The sequence below is a fragment of the Camelus dromedarius genome, chromosome 17 (assembly GCF_036321535.1).
Source record: "Camelus dromedarius isolate mCamDro1 chromosome 17, mCamDro1.pat, whole genome shotgun sequence".
NCBI classification, from domain to species: domain Eukaryota; kingdom Metazoa; phylum Chordata; class Mammalia; order Artiodactyla; family Camelidae; genus Camelus; species Camelus dromedarius.
In genome coordinates, this window is record NC_087452.1 from 40,617,856 (window position 1) to 40,637,246 (window position 19,391).

General features: G+C 41.8%; 1 protein-coding gene across 1 annotated transcript; it reads right to left on the reverse strand.

Moving 5' to 3' along the window:
- Positions 1-1,284: 1,284 nt before the first annotated feature.
- On the reverse strand, positions 1,285-17,622 carry LOC105084636 (caspase-14). The gene is made up of 7 exons (XM_031470012.2): positions 17,070-17,622; positions 15,485-15,537; positions 14,406-14,555; positions 10,552-10,777; positions 9,962-10,078; positions 4,211-4,320; positions 1,285-3,257 (listed from the first exon to the last, which is right to left on the reverse strand). Exons 1-7 carry the CDS (start codon positions 17,419-17,421, stop codon positions 3,156-3,158), a joined length of 1,110 nt encoding a protein of 369 aa, XP_031325872.1. The 5' UTR covers positions 17,422-17,622; the 3' UTR covers positions 1,285-3,155.
- Between the last annotated feature and the right edge of the window lie 1,769 nt (positions 17,623-19,391).

A 19,391-nucleotide genomic window follows, 5' to 3' on the forward strand; every position in this document is an offset into this window, starting at 1 on the left:
GGTTTTTGGCCTCTTTTTTGTATTTTTTGAAATTGTCTATGAGGAACAGAGGTTTTTAAATTGAAACAAAGCAAACCCCACTGTATTTAAATAAAGAGCTCACATACAAGGAAAGGAGTAAACTTGGTCATGGCTTTAAGCATCCTTAGAAACTGATGAAATATCTGTAGACATTTTGGCTCTTAAAAAAAAAAGGAAGACAAAATAGCTATATGGCTGGCTTTTAGGGGCAGTTTTCAGTCACTGCAGGACATCTCTGGAAGGCCCTCTGGGACACTTCCAAACTATTTCAGCAGCAGCACCCTCCCCTGTACACCATAGAATCTCAAGAATACTTCCAGTATAAGAACTAGAAAGTTGTACTGTTTAGGTTTTGTTTCCCTGCAAAATAGTATTTTCCCCCACAAAACAACTCTCCTTGAAAACTGATCTGTATGATGAAAACTTGTGGCAAGGAAATGAGTTGAGAAACATCCAAAGATGAAAACGTACTATACTGTTACTAAACCACGGTGAGGAGCCCTTGGCCTCAGAGGCGCTTGTCAAAGAATGGCTGCGGCTCTCCAGCCAGAAGTCCACCTCCCCACCTCTCAGCCTCCTGGTCCTCTGCCCAAGTTTCTCGACTAGTTTTTATTCATGCACATTTTAAATAAAAATCTCGGGGCCTTTCTTTTGCAAACTTTGGTTTCTGGAATCTGTATTTTAAAAAAATGGGTTTAAACAGTCTTTTTTTCCAAATATAAAATTGTGCTAGGGACTAGTTTTGGGGGCTCTACTTCACATGGCATTAGATGACCAGGAGAGTCTCTGTTCTGATTTGAAGCTGAGAGAATGTGGGGGCACCTGGCTGGCTCCAGTCATCAAGTTCATTTTGGGTCTTTCTAACCAGAATTCCTCCTTGCTCCTCTTCATCTATTTGTCTGGTACCCAGTTGTCATACAGTTCTCTCCACAACCCTGACCTGTAGTGGCCTGAGCAGGGTTCCGAAATCACTTTCCCCTCCTTTGTCCCGAAGCCCTCATTCCACCAGGCAAGTGGTTCCTTCCATCCATCAAAAGCATTTTGTCTTAAAACTTCTATCATTTGGCACTTGTGTCTTGTGTTATTAGTTCATGCATTGGAATTTCAGCTTCATCACATGCCAGCTGTGACTGAACAAGTCACGTAACCTCTCCCAGGAAATGAAAGCTGTTGCTGTTGCACCTTTTGCTGTTCCCCCTGAAACGAGCCTCTGTGTCTGGAAATCCTCTAGGATCCAAGTGAAAAGAGAAGCCTGACCTGATGTTCATGTTTTCTGAACCACAGACATTTTAATGCTCTACACAAAACCAAAGCTACAGATCAAATATCAGAACTCAAAAGCTTAAAAATTAAATCACATGTATTTATACTTAATAAATCATATTAACTAAAAAGGACACAATTAATCCCTGAAATGAAGACAGGCCTGGAGAATCCAGATTGCTTCAGTCAGTTTGGCTTTCAGTCTTCAGAGCAATCCCACTAAACACCTGCATCCTCACGCAGGCCCAACAGTCTTATGCAACTGCCATCTTGAACCCCCAGGTCCAGGAACAGCCACATCTGCAGCTGCTCAGGCGCGAGTTCCCTAAGAAGTCAAAGGTCACTGAAGTCCAGTGGGATGAGTTCTCAGAGTTGCTAAGCTAAATTTCCTTTTATACAAATGAGAAAACCGAGGTCCAAACACAGCCCAGAGTTACACCAAAAGTTAGAACACAGTTACAGTTAAAACTCATACTCAACCACAGTCTGTTAGTCTAAAAATACCAGTCTACATACAGGTTTTCTTTACAGTGGGATGGGACCCAGGTTACACCCTGAAGAATGCACGATATAGAGGAAGCATTCAGGGAGAATGAAGGGCCTTTCAGGAGAAAGGGGAGAGGGAACTATGATATGGTAACATATCCAAGAGTGTTCATTCACATTCATTAATCCACAAGCCCGATTCTGCGAGAGATGATTAGTAAGGGAAGGGCGAATTATCTGGTGTGGCCAAGACCCAGGACAAACTGGCAGTATGCTGGCAGTGTAGACTAAGCCTGGCCGAGAAAGACTAGGACTATTGTCCTAGGGGACTTCCCTGCAGGCAGTGGGGAGTGAAAGGATTATTAACAATGCGATGGGTTTTATGAAGAGATTTAGGGGAAACTTAGGTTAATTTTCAGCTTGTTGAGTTCAACCGGCCATGAGTATGTGCGGATGAGTAGCAGGTGGCAGAAGTGATGAGGCCAGGTCTGAGGATGGAGAAGATGATGAAAAGGCAGGGACCAGTCATTCACCAAACATTCATCACATGGCTTCTCTGTGCCCAAAGGCACGGATGGAAGCTAGGATGCAGCAATGATTGAGACACATGGACTGAACTGGAGAGAGAAATTTAACAGCCACTACAGTCCTTCCAGTGCACAGAAGGGGAGCAGAGGGTCGCGGGGCACTCAGAAAGGGCCGCCCTAGCATGAGGGGTTATGGAAAGCTTCCCTGTACAAGTTATGCTTGACCCAAACTCTGAAGGACAGAAAGGACTTACCTAGGTGGGGCAGAACAAGGGGTTCCAGAAGAGAAAACAGCAGTTGGAAGGTATGAGGCAGCAAGGAGGCAGCTCAGAAGTGGGCAGAAGGTAACAACATGAAGGCATCCAGGGCACAGAGGCCTCCAGGTAAGACCTGAGAATGGTTTACAGAGTCAGAGGAGATCAGACCGGCAGCAGACAGCAATCTGGGGAAAGAAGGTGAAACAGAGGACAAGACCAAAGGCAATTCTTGACTAAGCCAGGAAAACGAGGCTTAACCCCAGCACCAAACTGAGTACGGAGAGGACGGGGTGTCATCAGCAAGAGAAACACGTGATAAAAACAGTACACAAATGGACCTGCATGTCTGTTTGGATAACGGTTCAGGAAAAAGTCCTTTTTCCAGAAAACAGTGATTTAAAAAAAAAATCAAATTATTTACAAGTATCAAAGAAGCAGTGAAATCTTAGAAAAATAATGTATACATATACGAAACAAATTGGAGAAATACTAGTGACAAGAATAATGCCAAATGGTAACCATTAGTACAATGCTACAAAAGCTCACGGCTCTTTACAGAGTCTATTGTAAAGCAGGCCTTATGTTTAAATTCTTCCTGATGTCAAAAGTATACAAATTTAGTTAAAGTTGATTCCATTACAAGTGACACTTTTACTGGTTCACGACGTAGATTAAATTCCTGGTGAACCACTCTGTTGTTCACCTGTAAGAGAAAAGCACAAACTGTCCAAAAGAATGGAAAACCCTCGGCAAAAGCCTCTGAGTAAACCCCACAGAAGGAGGTGGCAGAATTATTCTGGCTGCACCAGGAAAATAATGTAAGCATAACCCACGTCCCACCAACTGCCTGGAAGGCAGCATGGCAAGTGCACAGGTCTGAGTCTCAGCTCGCCCCTGGGTAGTACCAGGCAAGATATTAACCTTCTCTGAGCATTGCTAAATCATGGCAAAATGAAAGGGTGGGATTATGTTATGTCCAAAGTACTGAACAGCTCTATAATTTCCGGGTTGGCTGTAAGCTCGACTATCATCTACTACCTCACTAAGCTACAAATGCCTTTAATGCAAAGGTCACATCACGCCCATCTTGGGACTTTCTTGCTAGTGTTTATGCAGCAAGTGCTTGGAAAATGAACAGTGTTCATACCATATCACCCAGCAATTCCACTCCTGGGTATATATCCGTAAAAAACAAAAACACTAATTTGAAAAGATACATGCACCCCAATGTTCACTATTTACAATTGCCAAGGTATGGAAGCAACCTAAATGTCCATCGACAGATGAATAGATAAAGAAGATGTGGTATTTATGTGCAATGGAATATTACTCAGCCGTTAAAAAGAATGAAATTTTGCCATTTGCAGCAACATGGATGGACTTGGAGGATGTTATGCTAAGTAAAATAAGTCAGGCAGAGAAAGATGATTATTGTAATGATATCACTTACATATCGAATCTGAAAAATACAACTGGTGAATAAAATGAAAAAGAAGCAGACTTACAGATACAGAGAACAAAATATTGGGAAGCAGAGAGAAGTAACATAGGGGTAGGGGAAAAAAAGGGTTATTACAGGAACATGTGAAATCATGTTCTCATCAAATGCATTAGCTTTAGACTGAATGGACCACATGTTCGTTGGAATTTACTTACCTTGGTGAAGAAGTCAGCGATGTGCCACTTATTTCCATACTGTTTAAAGACATCAGTCATTGTTCTGATCATCACAGAGCCGGTGTGGGGGTCACGTAAAGCAACATGATCTACAAAGGCAAAAAAACCCAAAAAAACAAAAAAACAAACCCCAACATTTTCTCCATTTCCTCCTCTACTCGCAGCAAACTTGTTATTTTACCCACAGTTAAAACCTAGAAGGGGAAGGGTATAGCTCAGTGGTAGGGCATGTGCCTAGCATGCACAAGGTCGTGAGTTCAATCCCCAGTACCTCCATTAAAATAAATTAATAAACAAACAAATAAATAAAAGTAAAACCTAGCAAATGGCTTTGAACTGAGAATACAGAAATACATGCATTAAGACACAATCACAGGCAGAAGCACCTGAGCCCCCACCCCTCCCAAGGGGACTCATGTGACCAATAGCACATAACCCCTCCAGAGGACATTCTTCTTAGATGTAGTTTTAAAATACAAGTTTTCAAATATCCACAAAAATAGAAACAACAGTTCAACAACATATAATCATCCCTCAGATTCAAGAGTTATTTTGTCATATTTGCTTTATTTATCCCTTTTTAATTTTTTTTGATGACTTTTGCTATAGCATTTTAAGCTAAATAGCCCTGAATACAGCCAGATAGAATTTATTTGGGGGTTCTCAAAAGTTTATCTACTGAAATTATTTTTATTGTTAGATTAAAGAAAGATGAAACATGACTGTCTAGTGTGAAAATTCAATGGAAATATCAAAACTGCATGCTCTCGGGGGAGGGTATAGCTCAAGTGGTAGAGTGTAGGCTTAGCGTTCAGGAGGTCCTGAGTTCAATCCCCAGTACCTCGATCGAAAACTAACTAAATAAATAAACCTAATTACCTCCCCCCTGCAAATTAAAAAAAAAAGTTGAATTATTGACTTAACTCAGAAGAAAATCAGGGTGGAAGGAGGTGTGTAAGAATACATAAATAATTTCATAAAAATAAAGGTACAAAAAATAAAGGATAGAAATAAATGTTAAACAACAGCACTTAAGTGTGGAAGGGGATGAGAATTCGTGTTCTGAGGTTCCGTGTATCTTCAGGGAGTAAGGATAAGGTTTTTATTAACTTTAGACTAAGTGCACATGTATAAAATTTCACGGGAAACCATGAGAAGGAAAGATGTAAGCTGCATACGTTCCAAGTCAGTAGACGGAGAAAAATGTAACAATAACAAACTAAACTCATAATCAATAAAAAACTAACATAATATCGCACAGACCAACTGTACTTCAATTTTGAAAAAAGAGCAAAAAAGGAGGGGGAAAAAGCAAATAAAAATAAATAGCACAAAGTAAACTGGTAAAAGTGTAAATATATCAATAGTCACAAGAAGGATAAATTGTCCTAACTCACCAGTAAATAGATTGATAATATCAGACTGGATTAAAAACAGTATGCATCTATATTTTGTTCAAAAGAAACCACCTAAAACGTAAGGGCCCAGAAAGGCTAACAGAACGAGATCTGAAGGAGATATACCAGGCAGATACAGGACAGAATACTGGGGTATCTATATTAATATCAGACAAAACAAACTAATACCAAGAAAAAGCACTATTTGGGATAGTACGTTCATCAAACAATGATTAAAATATTTATTTCATCACAAAGTCAATTCTAAAATCATACGCCTCTATTAAAGTCGCCTCAAAATCTATAAAGAAAACAAAAATAGACAATAGAACTACAGAAGAAACTGACAGTGTCCACCATGATAACCTGACGTATTAACTAAACATCTCAACTATTGGCAGGTTGAGCAGACAGAAAACATTGGGACAATACAATTAAACTTAACTAGCAGAAATATATAGAAATATGTACTCAAGAAAGGAACACATATTCTTAAGCATATATAGACTATGACAGACTGATAGCCATTAAAAACTTACTACTGATAAAGACATAAATCAAGTCTCAACAGTTTTTAAATTGGTATCATAGTCCATATTCTTTCTCAGTTCACAGCACAAATTAGACATCAATTAAAAAAAGGGTAACTTTAAAAATCCCCATGCCAGAAATTTAGAGGCGTATTTCTAAATTACTGGGTAAAAGAACAAAGGAAATTTAAGAATCCTTAGAACTGAAGGATAAAAATGTTACACATTAAAATAAAAAAGATACAGTGAAGGCAGTACTTCGAGGGAAATTATAGGTTTTAAAATGCTTATTTTTTTTAAAGGTAGAAAATAATGACCCAAGTACTTAACTGAAAATGTTGGGAAATTAAGAGTGGAATAAAACTCAAAAATGGAGAAAAAAATGAAAATATGAGCCAAAATTAAATGAAATCAAGAACAAACATAATCCCAGAGGCGATTAAGAAAACTAAAAATGGGTTCTTAATTAAATAAATAAACTACTGGCAAGACTGAAAAAGAATAAGAGAAAGCCACAAATATTAGAGGTCAACAAGGGAACAGAACTAGAGATAGAGATTTCACATGATTAAAAACACAAGGAACCCTATGCCGAGAAATAGGAAAATAAGTTTTTGTTTTTCTCCCATTGAGAAGCCAGTTTTCCCTTCACTATTTATTGGACGGTCCATTCGTTCACCATTGACTAGAAGTGGTTTTTTGTCATTATATTTGGTTCTACCTCAAGGTTCTCTGTTCTATCCCAAGGATCTGTTTGCCTACACACAGGCTGACACGAAGCCTTGGTTACTGCTTTCACTGAGTATTCGTATCGTACAAGACAAAGTCTCTCAAATACCTGCATAGCTCACTCTCTCATATCCTCCACGTCCTCCACGAATGATCAATTTCTCAGTAGGACCATCCCTATGCATCTCTTTCTAAAACTACAATCCCCACTCTACCCCCAATACTCCCTCTCCCCTGTTCCTACATTATTTTTCTCCATAGCACATATCACCATCCAACATATTTTATTTTTAGTAAAATTTTGATGGAGGTGCTGGGGTTTGAACCCAGGACCTCATGCAAGCTGAGCATGCTCTCTACCACTGAGCTATCCACCCATCCCCCTTGGTAAACTTTTCACCAAAGGGTAACCATTGTACGGAGAAGTGCACAAAGCATGTGGGTATATGATAGTTCAATACATTTTCATGCAGTGAACACACTCACATAACTGGCATCCTCACCAAGAAACAAGATGATACCAGCACTCCAGAAGTTTCCTTCTTATGGTGAAAAAGAATATGAAAATGAATATATGTTCATGTGTGATGGAAGCATTATGCTGTACACCACAAATTGACACAACATTGTTAACTGACTATACTTCAATAAAAAATATAGATATACAGAAGTCTCCTTCTTGCCAGCTCTGGTCATTACCACTCCAAACATTGTGCACCTCCAAGGGCAAGCAGCACACTAACTTCTACCACCATAGCTTAGCTTTGCCTGTTTTTGAACATTATACAAACAGAATCATAAAGTAACACAGTATCTATTTTCCGTGTTTACTGTCTGTCTCCTCTGCTGGAACACAGGCTCCATGGAGGCAGAGATTTTTAGTTCTTTCATTCAAAGCTGATCTCTACTCCTCAAACATAAATAGGCCAGCACATAGTCACAAAATTCATTCAAAGTTGGAGCTCAAGGTTCCTTGTTTGATCCTTAACAGTTCCATAATAATGTTGTGATTAGTTTGTCAAATGCCATGAAAACACTATAGAATTCAATTTACAAATTTAGAAAAAAAAAAAAAACTTGTCTTTTTCATGATACTGAAATTTCCCACCATGAGCATAGTATTTCTCACCCTTGATTCAGGTCTTCCTTTACATCTTTCAGGAATGTCCTATCATTTTCTCTAATAAAGTTCTTGTTCATCTTTTGTTAGTCATTTCTAGACATCACTCACTAAAGTAAGAAAAAATAATATGGTATCTTTTATCTTCTCTATTATATGTTCTAAGTCGTTATTGCCACTGTATTCAAAACGATTGACTTTCAGAATATCGATCCTTATCCCTCTTTTCTTATCTCAATGCATTGGCTAGGGTAGTAGGAAGGTTGGCATGCTTGTCTCATACCTAACTTTCAAAAATTTTTTACAGATTTATTAAAGTCGAATTGATAATTGACAATCATCTGTACATATTTTAAGCAATCAATTTAGTAAGTTTTGACATACTTCTGCGAAGTCATCACCACTATCAAGATAATGAACATACCAGTCAGCCTCCTCCAATGCCCCTGTCATCTGTCCTTCCCGCTCCATCTCCAAGCACCACTGATTTGCTGTCTTACGGATTAGATTGCATCATCAGGAATGTTATGTACACGGAACCATACGGTATCTATTTTGTCTGGTTTCTTTCTGTCAGCAGGATTATTCTGACATCTATGCTGTCACATGCATCAAGTGTTCATTTCTCTTTATTACTGAGTAGTAGCTCATGTATGATATACTGCGATTTATTTATTCTTTTACCCATTGATGGTCATTTGGTTTGTTTCCAGCCTTTGACTCTTTCAAATAAAGCTGCTATGAACATTTGTGTGCAAGCGTCCATCAGGACATATGGCATTTATGTATGTATGTATGTATGCATGTATGTATGTATGCATTGGGGGTGGGGTTAGGTTTATTTATGTTTAGAGGCAGTACTGGGATTGAACCCAGGACCTCATGCATGCCAAGCATGCACTCTACCACTTGAGCTAAACCCTCCCCCAATCAGGACATATACTTCCATCTCTCCTGGGCGAATAAAGTTACATCTAATTTTAATGGGGACATTTTCCTTTTACGTCACTTTTCTTATTTTCCTTTGCTTCTATTCCTTCTCTAACACTTTATCTTGAGTTGTGTGTATATTTGTAAACTACTTTAATCCTTTTGGAAGAAAGTAAAGTCAAGATAGAAACAGCTAAATGGGGGAGAGGGTATAGCTTAGTGGTAGAGTGTGTGCTTAGCATGCATGAGGTCCTGGGTGCAACCCCAGTATCTCCATTAAAAAAATAATAAATAAATAAGCAAACATAATTACCTCCCTTCACCCCCCCCAAAAAAAGATTAAAAAAAAAAAAAAAACAGCTAAATAAATGTCCTTGACCACTTACTGTATATTTTCTACATTTTCCTGTTTCCCTTCACGACTGAATCAAGTCTGCCCTTTTAGCATGTAAGATTCTTTTGGATTTTAAGTATTTAGGAGTAATAGTAATAATAATGATAATAATGTTTATCAGCATAACATATTGGTAATAATGTTAATTTTTTTAAAACTTATCATGCCAGTTATTATAAGCACAACATCTGCATTAGGTAATTTAATTTATACAGCATCCCAATGACAATGATTAATTTTATCTCTCTTGTTTTGCATACACAAACCCACATATCTAGAGGCTAAGGGATATCGAAGGTCTCAAAGACAGCAAGCGACAGAGCTGGCTTTGGGGACGAGATCTTTTTCACATGAGAACAGATGATTTTATTTACTTTATTTATTTATCCTTTGCTAAGAGGTTGGTGTCATCCTGGAAGAGATGAACAGTAAGATGTAAATCTTCCATGTCTAACGGTAGAACAGTGTCTAAAGGGAGATGGATGGGTTAATGAAAATTTCTCCTTACACACATCAATTTGTAAAGAACAGATAATTTTTTTTTTTTAAGATTTTAAAAATCATTAGGAACAACCTAAACCCTCGGGAGGAAGGACCGTACCTCAGTGTCATGTGCCTGCTCTGTCTTACCTGCCTGGGTGGGATAGATGATGAAATAATCACTGAAGGTAGGCAGCCGCCTCTTCTTTGATCCGTCGTCAGAGTCCATGGGTTCATCATCCGTTTCAACACCACTGTCTCTTCTCTCTGTTGTTTGAGGAATTAAAATACAAACTACAATCATACACCATTGACACCGACACCAGTAATCTTTAACGAAAGTCACAACACGCTTGTATCTCCATCAGAGAGAGAAATAGCCACCAACGTTGCATAATTCAGATGTCAGTCCCACCAGCGACCTGGAATCACATAAATGGTGGGACATCCCCTGGAAACTGCCCGCCACCCTCTCAGAATGTGAGGCTCCCTGACCTACCTTCATGAGGTCGATGACTTGGACTCTCCCTCAGCCTGAGTTAACGAGTCTATCCCAGGTAAGTTCCCCTCCATCCCCTCCTCCCAGCTCAAAGTCCCTCCTGTGCGCCACAACTAAAGTTACATGAGCTGAGGGTCCTCTAATGTAAAATAAATAATATTTTAAACTTAATTTTCTTTCCTCAACCATCGATATGAGAATTTCCTAGACCCAGGACTATCACAGAGAAGCCTCCACTTACCTCCTCTGCAGGCCTGGATTATAAAGATTTTTGGTTTCTCTTGAAGTGCTGGACAATTTTTATTGTTAAACATTTCAAAAATGCCTTCCAAGCTGACTTTTCCACCATCTTTCATTCTAATAAAGCCTTCTTCTCCATGGGACATAAGAGTAACAAGGCAACAGCCGATGTCATCTTTAATTTCATTTAGCCCATCACGGAATGAGGTTATTTTTTCAAGTAATTCCTGTAAAATAGGATAACATATTAAAAAGTACTGGAGGTAGGAAAAAAATCAGAAGTGCCAGAGATGGTCCCTTTACAAGGTGATCCAAAGAGATGACAAATTTGAAAATACCTACTTCTCCAACAGAGTCAGTATGACTTGTCATTTCCCTTTTGATTGTTTTCAGAATTCATATGATTTCTTCTTGTACCAGTGGTTCTTGTTTGACAAAATGAGGGCATTTATGATTCTCTACCACAAAATACAACAGGATTATAGCTCCCCCAAAAAGTTAATGTACTTATTTTATATTAACTTATTTTATAAAATTAATTCCCTCAATAAGCTAGAAATGGAAGGGAACTGAGCTTACCCCGTCACATCCACCTGCCCAAATCTATGAGAAGACGTCCTTAAAATCATCCCACTAAAGAGACACGAATTGACTGCTCTCACTAGCCTCATACGTGCTGTAACAAAGACCCCAGCCATTTCAATAAAGTAAAAATGAAATGATTTTAAATATTGAAAACAAAGAACCAAACCTCATGAATTACAGATAATATGATTATCTAGAAATATAAAATTATCAACTAAAAACTATTAGAACTAGAGGTCAGCAAGTCGATCAGATGCAAGATTAATTTACAAAGATTTATAGCTCCCCAATTACCCAGCAATAATCACTCAAATCACAGAGTGGAAGAAGGATCCACTCATGGTCACAACAAAACTTAAACAATAGTAGGAATAAACCTAACAAGAAATGCAGATTACCTAAATGAAGAAAATTATTTAAAAAAAAACTTTAAGAGGCAACATAAACAAACCAGGAGACACTAGGGGGAGGGTATAGTTCAGTGGTAGAGTGTGTGCCTAGCACACACAAGGTCCTGGGTTCAATCCCCAGTACCTCCATTAAAAAATTAATAAATAAACCAAATTATCCCCTCCCAGGGAAACACACAAACAAAACAAAACCAGGACTGAAGTTAATTTAGTCTATCCCAGATTAAGTTTCCCGCCATCCCTTCCTCCCAGCTGATGCTTTGAATTGAGATGACCGAATGCTATCGATCTGCCAACTAACTCCAAATTAATCTCAATTCAGTGTCATGTCAATCAAAATCTCAAAGGATTTCTGGCAAACTTAACGAGATGGTTCTCAAGGTCACAGAGAACAGACGCTCAAGTAATAGCAGAGGGGGCAGGGAAGGGTTTAGCTCAGTGGCAGAGTGTGTGCCCAGCATGCATTAGGTCCTGGGTTCAATCCCCAATACCTCTGTTAGATATTATAAATAAATAAACAAACAAACCTGATTTCCTCCCGCCACAAAAAAAAAAAAAAGAACAATAACAGAGAACATTCAGAAGTGAAAAAATAAAACAACGAAAAACCCAATGAGTGGGGACTAGGTCCTAACCAACATTCAAATATACTGTAAGACCATGGTGAGTAAAACAGCGAAGTACTGGCAACTATAAACAAACACATGAATGGAATATTTTAGAATCCAGAAGTCGATCCAAGTATACATAGGGGTTTAGTTCACGATAAGAGTGGAATTTCACATATGTGGGGAAGGGATGTATCATCAACAGGGAGATGGCTATGCACTTGGAATAAAGTGAGAACTCCCACCTCACTGTTCCAAAAATAAAATTCCAGTGAGTGGAAGACTAACCTTAAACATAAAATATCACAGAAAAATATTTAAAGACATTTTTAAGTTGGGAAGGCATGGGGTTTAGTCAAAACCCAAAACCCAAGGAGCCAACAAACAGAAAGATGGACAAGTTTAGTCACAAAAACTAAAAGACTTCCATTGACTTCCATTCCAGGACAACAGAAAGTCAAAAAGCAAGTAACAAGGTAGGAGAAAAATATCTGCACTCTACGTTGTCTAAAATCCAGGAACAAGAGCTACAGAATAAGAAAAAGAAAAAGAAAATCCTTTCCTTAGGAAGCAAAGACAGGGCAAAGGATACAAACAAGTAATTTGCAGAAGGAGAAAAAAAAAGTGACAAAAATAAGTTCAACCCAACTAATAATCAGGAAAATGAAACTTAAAACAGTGAAGTATGGTGGGGAGGGTTTAGCTCAGTGGTGGAGCACATGCTTAGTATGCATGAGGTCCGGGGTTCAATCCCCAGTACCTCCGTTTAAAAAAATTAAAGTAAATACATAAATAAACCTAATTTCCCCTCAAAACAAAACAAACAAAAGAACAGTGAAATAATTTTGCCAGTAAGATTGCTAAATATTTACAAATAAATGTTGATAGGCTGCAGACAAAGAGGTACTTCTGGACCTTTGGGAGAATAAATCAAAACAATACTGACAATATCTATCATCTGAATGGACAGGACTGGATTAAAAAAAAATCATGTAATGTGGAAGAGATTCTGGTACAGTCTGTGAGAAACAGGAAGGAGTCTATTTTTAGTTTTGAAATAACAAAATCAAAATTTGCTGAGTCCTTACTATAAGCCAGCTACTATTCTGAGGACTTTTATATACATTTCTCCTCACCACAGCCCTACAAGATAAATGACTATCATCACCCCCATTTTAGAGATAAGATCACCCCCATTTTAGAGATAAGCAGTGAATGAATGTACGGCAGAATTTCTAGAACTTCCGCACTATTGACACGTTGTGTCGGGTGACTGCTGTGGGAGCTGTCCTGCGCACTGTAGGGTGCTCAGGAGCACCCCCACCTTCTACCCTGGCTTCTACACTGGATGCCAATGGCACCCTCCAGTTGTGACAACCAAAAACGTGTCCAGACATTGTCAAATGTCCTCCAGGGGGACAAAATAACCCTCAGTGGAAACCCAGATTTAAGGTAACAGCTACTAAGAGACAGGATTCCAACCCTGTCAGTGCACCACTCCTTTCATAGCCCTTCTGCTGGGCAGTCCCTTAATATTCACTGGCAGTGACTCCTGGGATCTACGAAGAACTCTCCTCTGTTATCAACCCCAATTCTGGGCAGGGCCAGGCCAGGACTCAGGTAAGGGTCAGAGAGGTCAAAATGAAGTTCCCATCCACCCACCTACCCACCAACACTCTTCAACCTCATTTCTTCCTGTGTTAAATCACAATGCAATTGTGCCCAGGGCTCTCAGCAGTCCCTCTCCCCGCCCCTCCCATGGTTCCAAGTGAGTCCCCCTAAGGACCTTTCAAAGCCCCTGGGCTCCAATGCTGCTGGGATCCCTCTGGCCTGGCTTCCTGCTGACCTCTCACAGCTGTCTCCGAGGTCCTCCTGATCCCAAATGCTCTGGACCTTGCCTACTCTGACTCACAGCTTGTCCTTGGGACTCCTTGCCCATCTTGCTTAAAAAGACACCTTCTGGGGTTCCCTCTCCACTAACTGCACAGCCCTAGCCAAGACTGGTACCCAAGAGGTTCCTGCTTGACTAGAAGGGAAACTGGAGTATCACACACTTAAGATGACAAAAGCATCTGTACCCAACAGGTAAAGCTGGGTAAGAATTTCATCGGGACATAATAAGTCCATTGCTCTGCAGGACCTGGTTCTAACCAAATATAAAGGACTAAAAAAAAGTAACAAAAAAAGGAAGGAAGGTTATAATATCCAAGCTACAATTTTTCCTTTTTTTTTTTTTTTTTTAAACTTGTTACCATTTTGTCGGGATTGATGCACAATGTATGTTCAAACTGGCACTGGTCAAGCCACTCCTCCATCAGTAGGACGTCCTGCTCAGCACCTGGCCTGTTCCTCATTTCACACATCAGGAAGGCCTTCCTCTTGCCACTCAGGTCATAATAGTCCTGTTTCCAAGGAAAGCCAAGAAACAATATTTCAACCAAACCAAACTCAGAAATTCAAATACATCATATATGTGCAATGAGTTTTTTTCTGGGATGAATGATGAGGTTTCCCAGTGCAGGGCAGGAGCACAATACTGATTTCCACTCTTATCAGTTCTGGAAGGGAGGCATGACTTGATTTGTAATTACTTCAAATGCCTTTCTCAAACTAGGACGAAGAGGCCAATCCCATTTTTAAACTCCTATACCTAGCCGCCACTACCTGTTTAAGGAAAATGGTAAATGACAACCCAAGGCTACAATTATCAAAGTCCAGAATGTGGGACATTCTACAGGACAAATAACCTAGGTTCATCAACAAACAAGAAAATAAGTTAAGGGGAGACGTATCGTAAATTAAGAGTCTTACGAGACAAACCATCAAATGTAACTGTGTAGACCTTGTTTCAATCAGACCCTGACTTGAACAATCCAGCTATAAAGGACAGAGGAACCAGTCAAGGAACTCTGAAGGCTAACTACATCTTTGCCAAGATTAAGGTAGAATAATAGTATTAAGGTTACATTTTGAAGAAAGTGTTTCTCTGAAACATACAAATAATTTATGCAATGAAAGTGAAAGCCAGTAGTTCACGTAGTTGCCGAAGGCCATACAGTCTGCAGTGCCTCAGTTTTTCCCTTGATTTGGCAAAAGGAGATAATGACAGTGCTTACCTCATTTGGTTAATACATGCAAAGTGGTTTTAACTGGCTAAATGTTTTGCTTTTACTATTTATAACAGAAAGCAGGGCGATCTGACCCTTTGAGGCAACCATGCAGGTAATTGCCTTTAACCCAACAGAAGCAGCACAAAAAATGTTTAAATGGTGACTAAATACTATCTTTGCTGACCAACGCGTAGTGTTAGAGTGAGAGTCAAGATACTTACCAATTCATCCTCCACGCAGTCATAGCTTCTCTTTGGAATCTTTCGTGGAATCCCTGAATGAATTTTCATGAAAAGACAACAAAACAGAAAAAAAGACCATTTTTTCCCCATTTTTTCTCTTTTTAATCAAGATCTGCTGTCATTCCGGTTAATAGAAAGCACCTTCCAAGGAATCCCGTTGCCTCTCAGGTTTTGGGATCCATCAGGCTTCAGTCTCATTTTAGGATTTCTAGGATTATGAACACCCTCTCACAAACTCATGAGGATGGAAACTTAGCAGAACTCCCTGACACCCTAGTCAGGTTCAGGGGCAGGGAGACCCGGGCCAGAGATGAAAAGACTAAGGACCAATTAACATTACTTCACATGCACTTTCTGAAAAGGAGACCAAGACATCAATAAAGAGAAAAATGATAATAAAGGAGCTAGGCCCTATTTAAGTTTTTAATTAAACAATCTCTTAGCATTCAATTCAAGTATTTATTGAGTGCCTACAGTGTGCAGCCATCATACTGTGTGGTTTGGTTGATTCTGAAAAACCAAACCAAACCAAAAAAAAAAAAAAAAACCACTTTATCAACTGCGGGACACTCACTCACAGTCTAAAAGGGGTGATAACAAAAGTGATACATAAACTAAGCCTGGAGAGACTATGACAAGCGCTGTGCAGGTGCAGTAAAGGCACACTCTAAGGCTTCACGGGGTCACTATTCTGCCTACAGGTCATGTTCTGTGGTCGTTTACAGTTGTCATTCCACTACAAATCCAAAAAAGTCAGCAGAGCAACTACCTCAAAACTCAAGCTGGGAAGAGTTGAGACCAGCAATGATACATTTTAGTGTCTATCTCAATGCATTCAGTGTGTGTCTATCTCAATGCATTCAGTGTAAGTGCAGCTTTTCTCTTTCTCTCTCTCTTCCTCTCTCTCTATACACATACACACACTCACATAGTATACACACATAACATTTATTGATTTTGCGGGGGGAAATCCTAACCTCCCTCCAACTTGTTATTATTTCTTGATCCTAAGCCACATCTTCCCAGATTTATGGCAAATGTTCTAATGGCGTGGACATGTGGCAGAAGGGATTCCAACCCTGGGTTTCTCACTGAATCATCTAAAAACCTCCCACATCATAATCACTTGGAGGTACTTGTTTAAAAAAGGCATCTCAGGCCTGCAGAGTCAATCTGATTTCTGAGCTCACTCCAGAATGGCTCCACTTCGAATGGTCACTTGGATTCCGCGCCTGGGAATGGTGTCTCTCCCGCCCGCTTGCCCGCGGGTTCCTACCTCCAGCCGCGCGTTCACTCGGTCTCTCCACGCCGGCATCCTCCTTGCTCGGCTCCCCCCACGGCCCAGTGAATCTCGGTCTCCCGCTGCTCACCTGGGCGCCCGGGCCAAATCCCGCGCTAACCTTGGACCCTCTTCCGGTCAGTCCTCACTCCCCCTCAGCCCCTCCCCCCCAGCACCCCCTCCCTCAGCCCGGGAATCCCCGGGCGGCTGGGCGAAACCCCGCGCGCACCCAGCCCTGGCTCCGGTCTCCCCACTTCGCCGGCCCGGGCATCCCCGCGCGCTCACCCCGGCCGTCGGCGGCGGCGTTCTGCCAGCGCGGCAGCAGGTCGGCGCGGGGGAGCTGCTGCAGCACCTTGACCAGGACGCGCTTGGCGGCCGGCGGGCAGTAGTGCTTGGCGAGCAGCCGGGCCAGCCCCGACGCGCTGCGGCCCTCCAGCTCCAGCCGCAGCTGGCTCACGCGCGGCTCCACTCCCATCTTCTCGAGGATGACGCAGAAGTTGCGCAGCTCCTGCGGGGACAGCAGGTCCAGGGTCTCCTGCAAGCGCCTCTGAAGTTCCTCCGTGGTCTGCGGAATCTTGGGAGACGCCTGCAAACCGTTGGGCTCCGAGCGCCAGCCGCTTCCCGGCCTTCCCTCCATTGTCACCCAACGATGCTGAAGAGCCCGGGCGGGAGGGACCAATCTGAGCCCTGGGCGCCTCACACGCCTCCCGCACCTTCTCTTTGTTGTGTAAAGTGGAGGGGTTTCCGCCGGGTCCTCCAAAGCCGGGCGAGCAAAACCCCAGGCGTTGGGGAAGCTCCCGCCTCCCTTCTGGCTCGGGCCCGGGCCCCGCCCCCGGCGGAGCCACGCCCCTCACCCTGGCGCCCGCGCTCCGCCCGCCGGAGCTCCCCGCCTTAACCCTTGGAGGCTGGGTTGGCAGAGCTGAGTGGTGCTGGCCCTGCAGTGCTCCCTCCGTGGCTCTTTACTCTGGCGGCGCGCGAAGACCAGGGGGACTTTTGAAACTGCTTGTGCCCCGGCCACAGTGTAAGCTGATTACGTCAGAACCTCTGGGTGGCTGACCCAGGAATCAGTGATTTTTAAAGCTTTCCAGGTGATTCCAGTATGCAGCCAAGTTTGAGAACTACTCATCTCAGACTCCAGAGGGTTTATCAGCTACCTAACAGTAATTCCCGAGGAGCAGGGGAGAACTTGGAAGCTGAAAGAACGCTTACAGGTTATGGCATTGAGCCAAATTTTTTAGAGACGACGAGGTGACAAGAGCCGACATTTGAGAATCTGAAGTCAGGAGGAAGTTAGAAATGCACACTGCTGGGCCTGGGGGCGTGGAACGAGCCCTGCTTGTCCAAGATCTCAGCTTTGCAACCCTCCCCACCACCCCAGTCCTTATTGCTAGGTTCTCTGACTTGACTGGGCCCTCAGGAACTGACTCACTCTAATCGTGGTTTGCCTCAAAATTACTTACCCTTTCGAACAGCTGGTGAAAGAATCTCAGGAATTGTTTGAATCTTGATTGAAAATAAGCCAACTGTAAACAATCATTTTTGAGACAATCAGGGAAACCCGAGTATGGGCTGGGTATTGGATGATAAGCAAAAAAACCAAGTTAATTTTTTCAGGTGGGATAATAACGTTGTAGTTATCTAAGAAAAATGTCCGTCATTTTTAGGGATGCATACTGAAGTGTGGAAGGGTGAAATGGCATGATGTCTGGAATCTGCTTTTCAAAGCTTCATTAAAGGGAAGAAAAAAGGAGGGGGAGAGGGGAGAGGTGAGCAACAGTGGCTAAATCCTGATAACTGCTCCACTTGAGTGATGTGAGTGAAGGGGCAATGTACCATTTACTCTACTCTTGTGATTGTTGGGAGTATTTCATAATATATTGCTGGAAATTGAGTGTAATGCAGCTTGAAAGCTTTGCCTCTGTCCTTTTTGCCTCCTGCCTGACTGGGCCTTATCTCCAGCCACCAGAAGACTGTTTACTCCCACAAAGCCCCGCCTCTAAATAATTTGCTTTAAGTCTGAGGCAGCCAAGAATGAATCAATTTTTTAAAAAGGGGGGGGTGGGGCCCCGGGCAATGTTTCCAAAGCGAACTGAAGCTAGTCAGCCACCTCCTTTCTGAACGTGAATACTTGTGGGAGACTGCAGGAGAGGGAAAAACAAATTCTTGGGGCCTGGGATATGCAGGCCCCAGGGCCACACGCCTCTGGAGTCAGTGTTCACAAAGGCCAATTTCAGTGCTACCCCATACTTAGAGAAAATTAGACTATTTCCCCAGATGTTAAAGATTATTTGTCCCAAAAAGAACAAAGAGCAGGGGTCTCTCGTGGCTGAAATTCACCTGCCGTGTAGGTGAGCAAATCTGTACTGAGTTGAAGGCCACACCTCTGGGCCTCATCTCAGTCCCTCCCTCCCCTTCCAGGGGCCCCTGGCAGGACCCTCCCTGGCATCAGACTCCAAGATGAGGGTCAGGGGAGTTTGAAGAGGCCGAGAAACTTGAACCCTCTGCCTCAGAAGCTAAGTTCTCAGGAGGCAGCCACTCCATCCATCATCTGTGTCAATGTGACTTCCCTGCGTTCCTGTCCCGGCACCATTTCCAGCCCTCAGTGGT

Excerpts from the sequence above, each read along its gene's own strand:
- LOC105084636 (XM_031470012.2), bottom strand. The coding sequence starts at position 17,421 with ATGGAGGGAAGGCCGGGAAGCGGCTGGCGCTCGGAGCCCAACGGTTTG. Across the intron at positions 15,538-17,069 it reads CGCCGCCGCCGACGGCCGGG|GGATTCCACGAAAGATTCCA; the intron begins GTGAGCGCGCGG and ends AAATTCATTCAG. Across the intron at positions 10,079-10,551 it reads AATCCAGGCCTGCAGAGGAG|AGAGAAGAGACAGTGGTGTT; the intron begins GTAAGTGGAGGC and ends CTCAAACAACAG.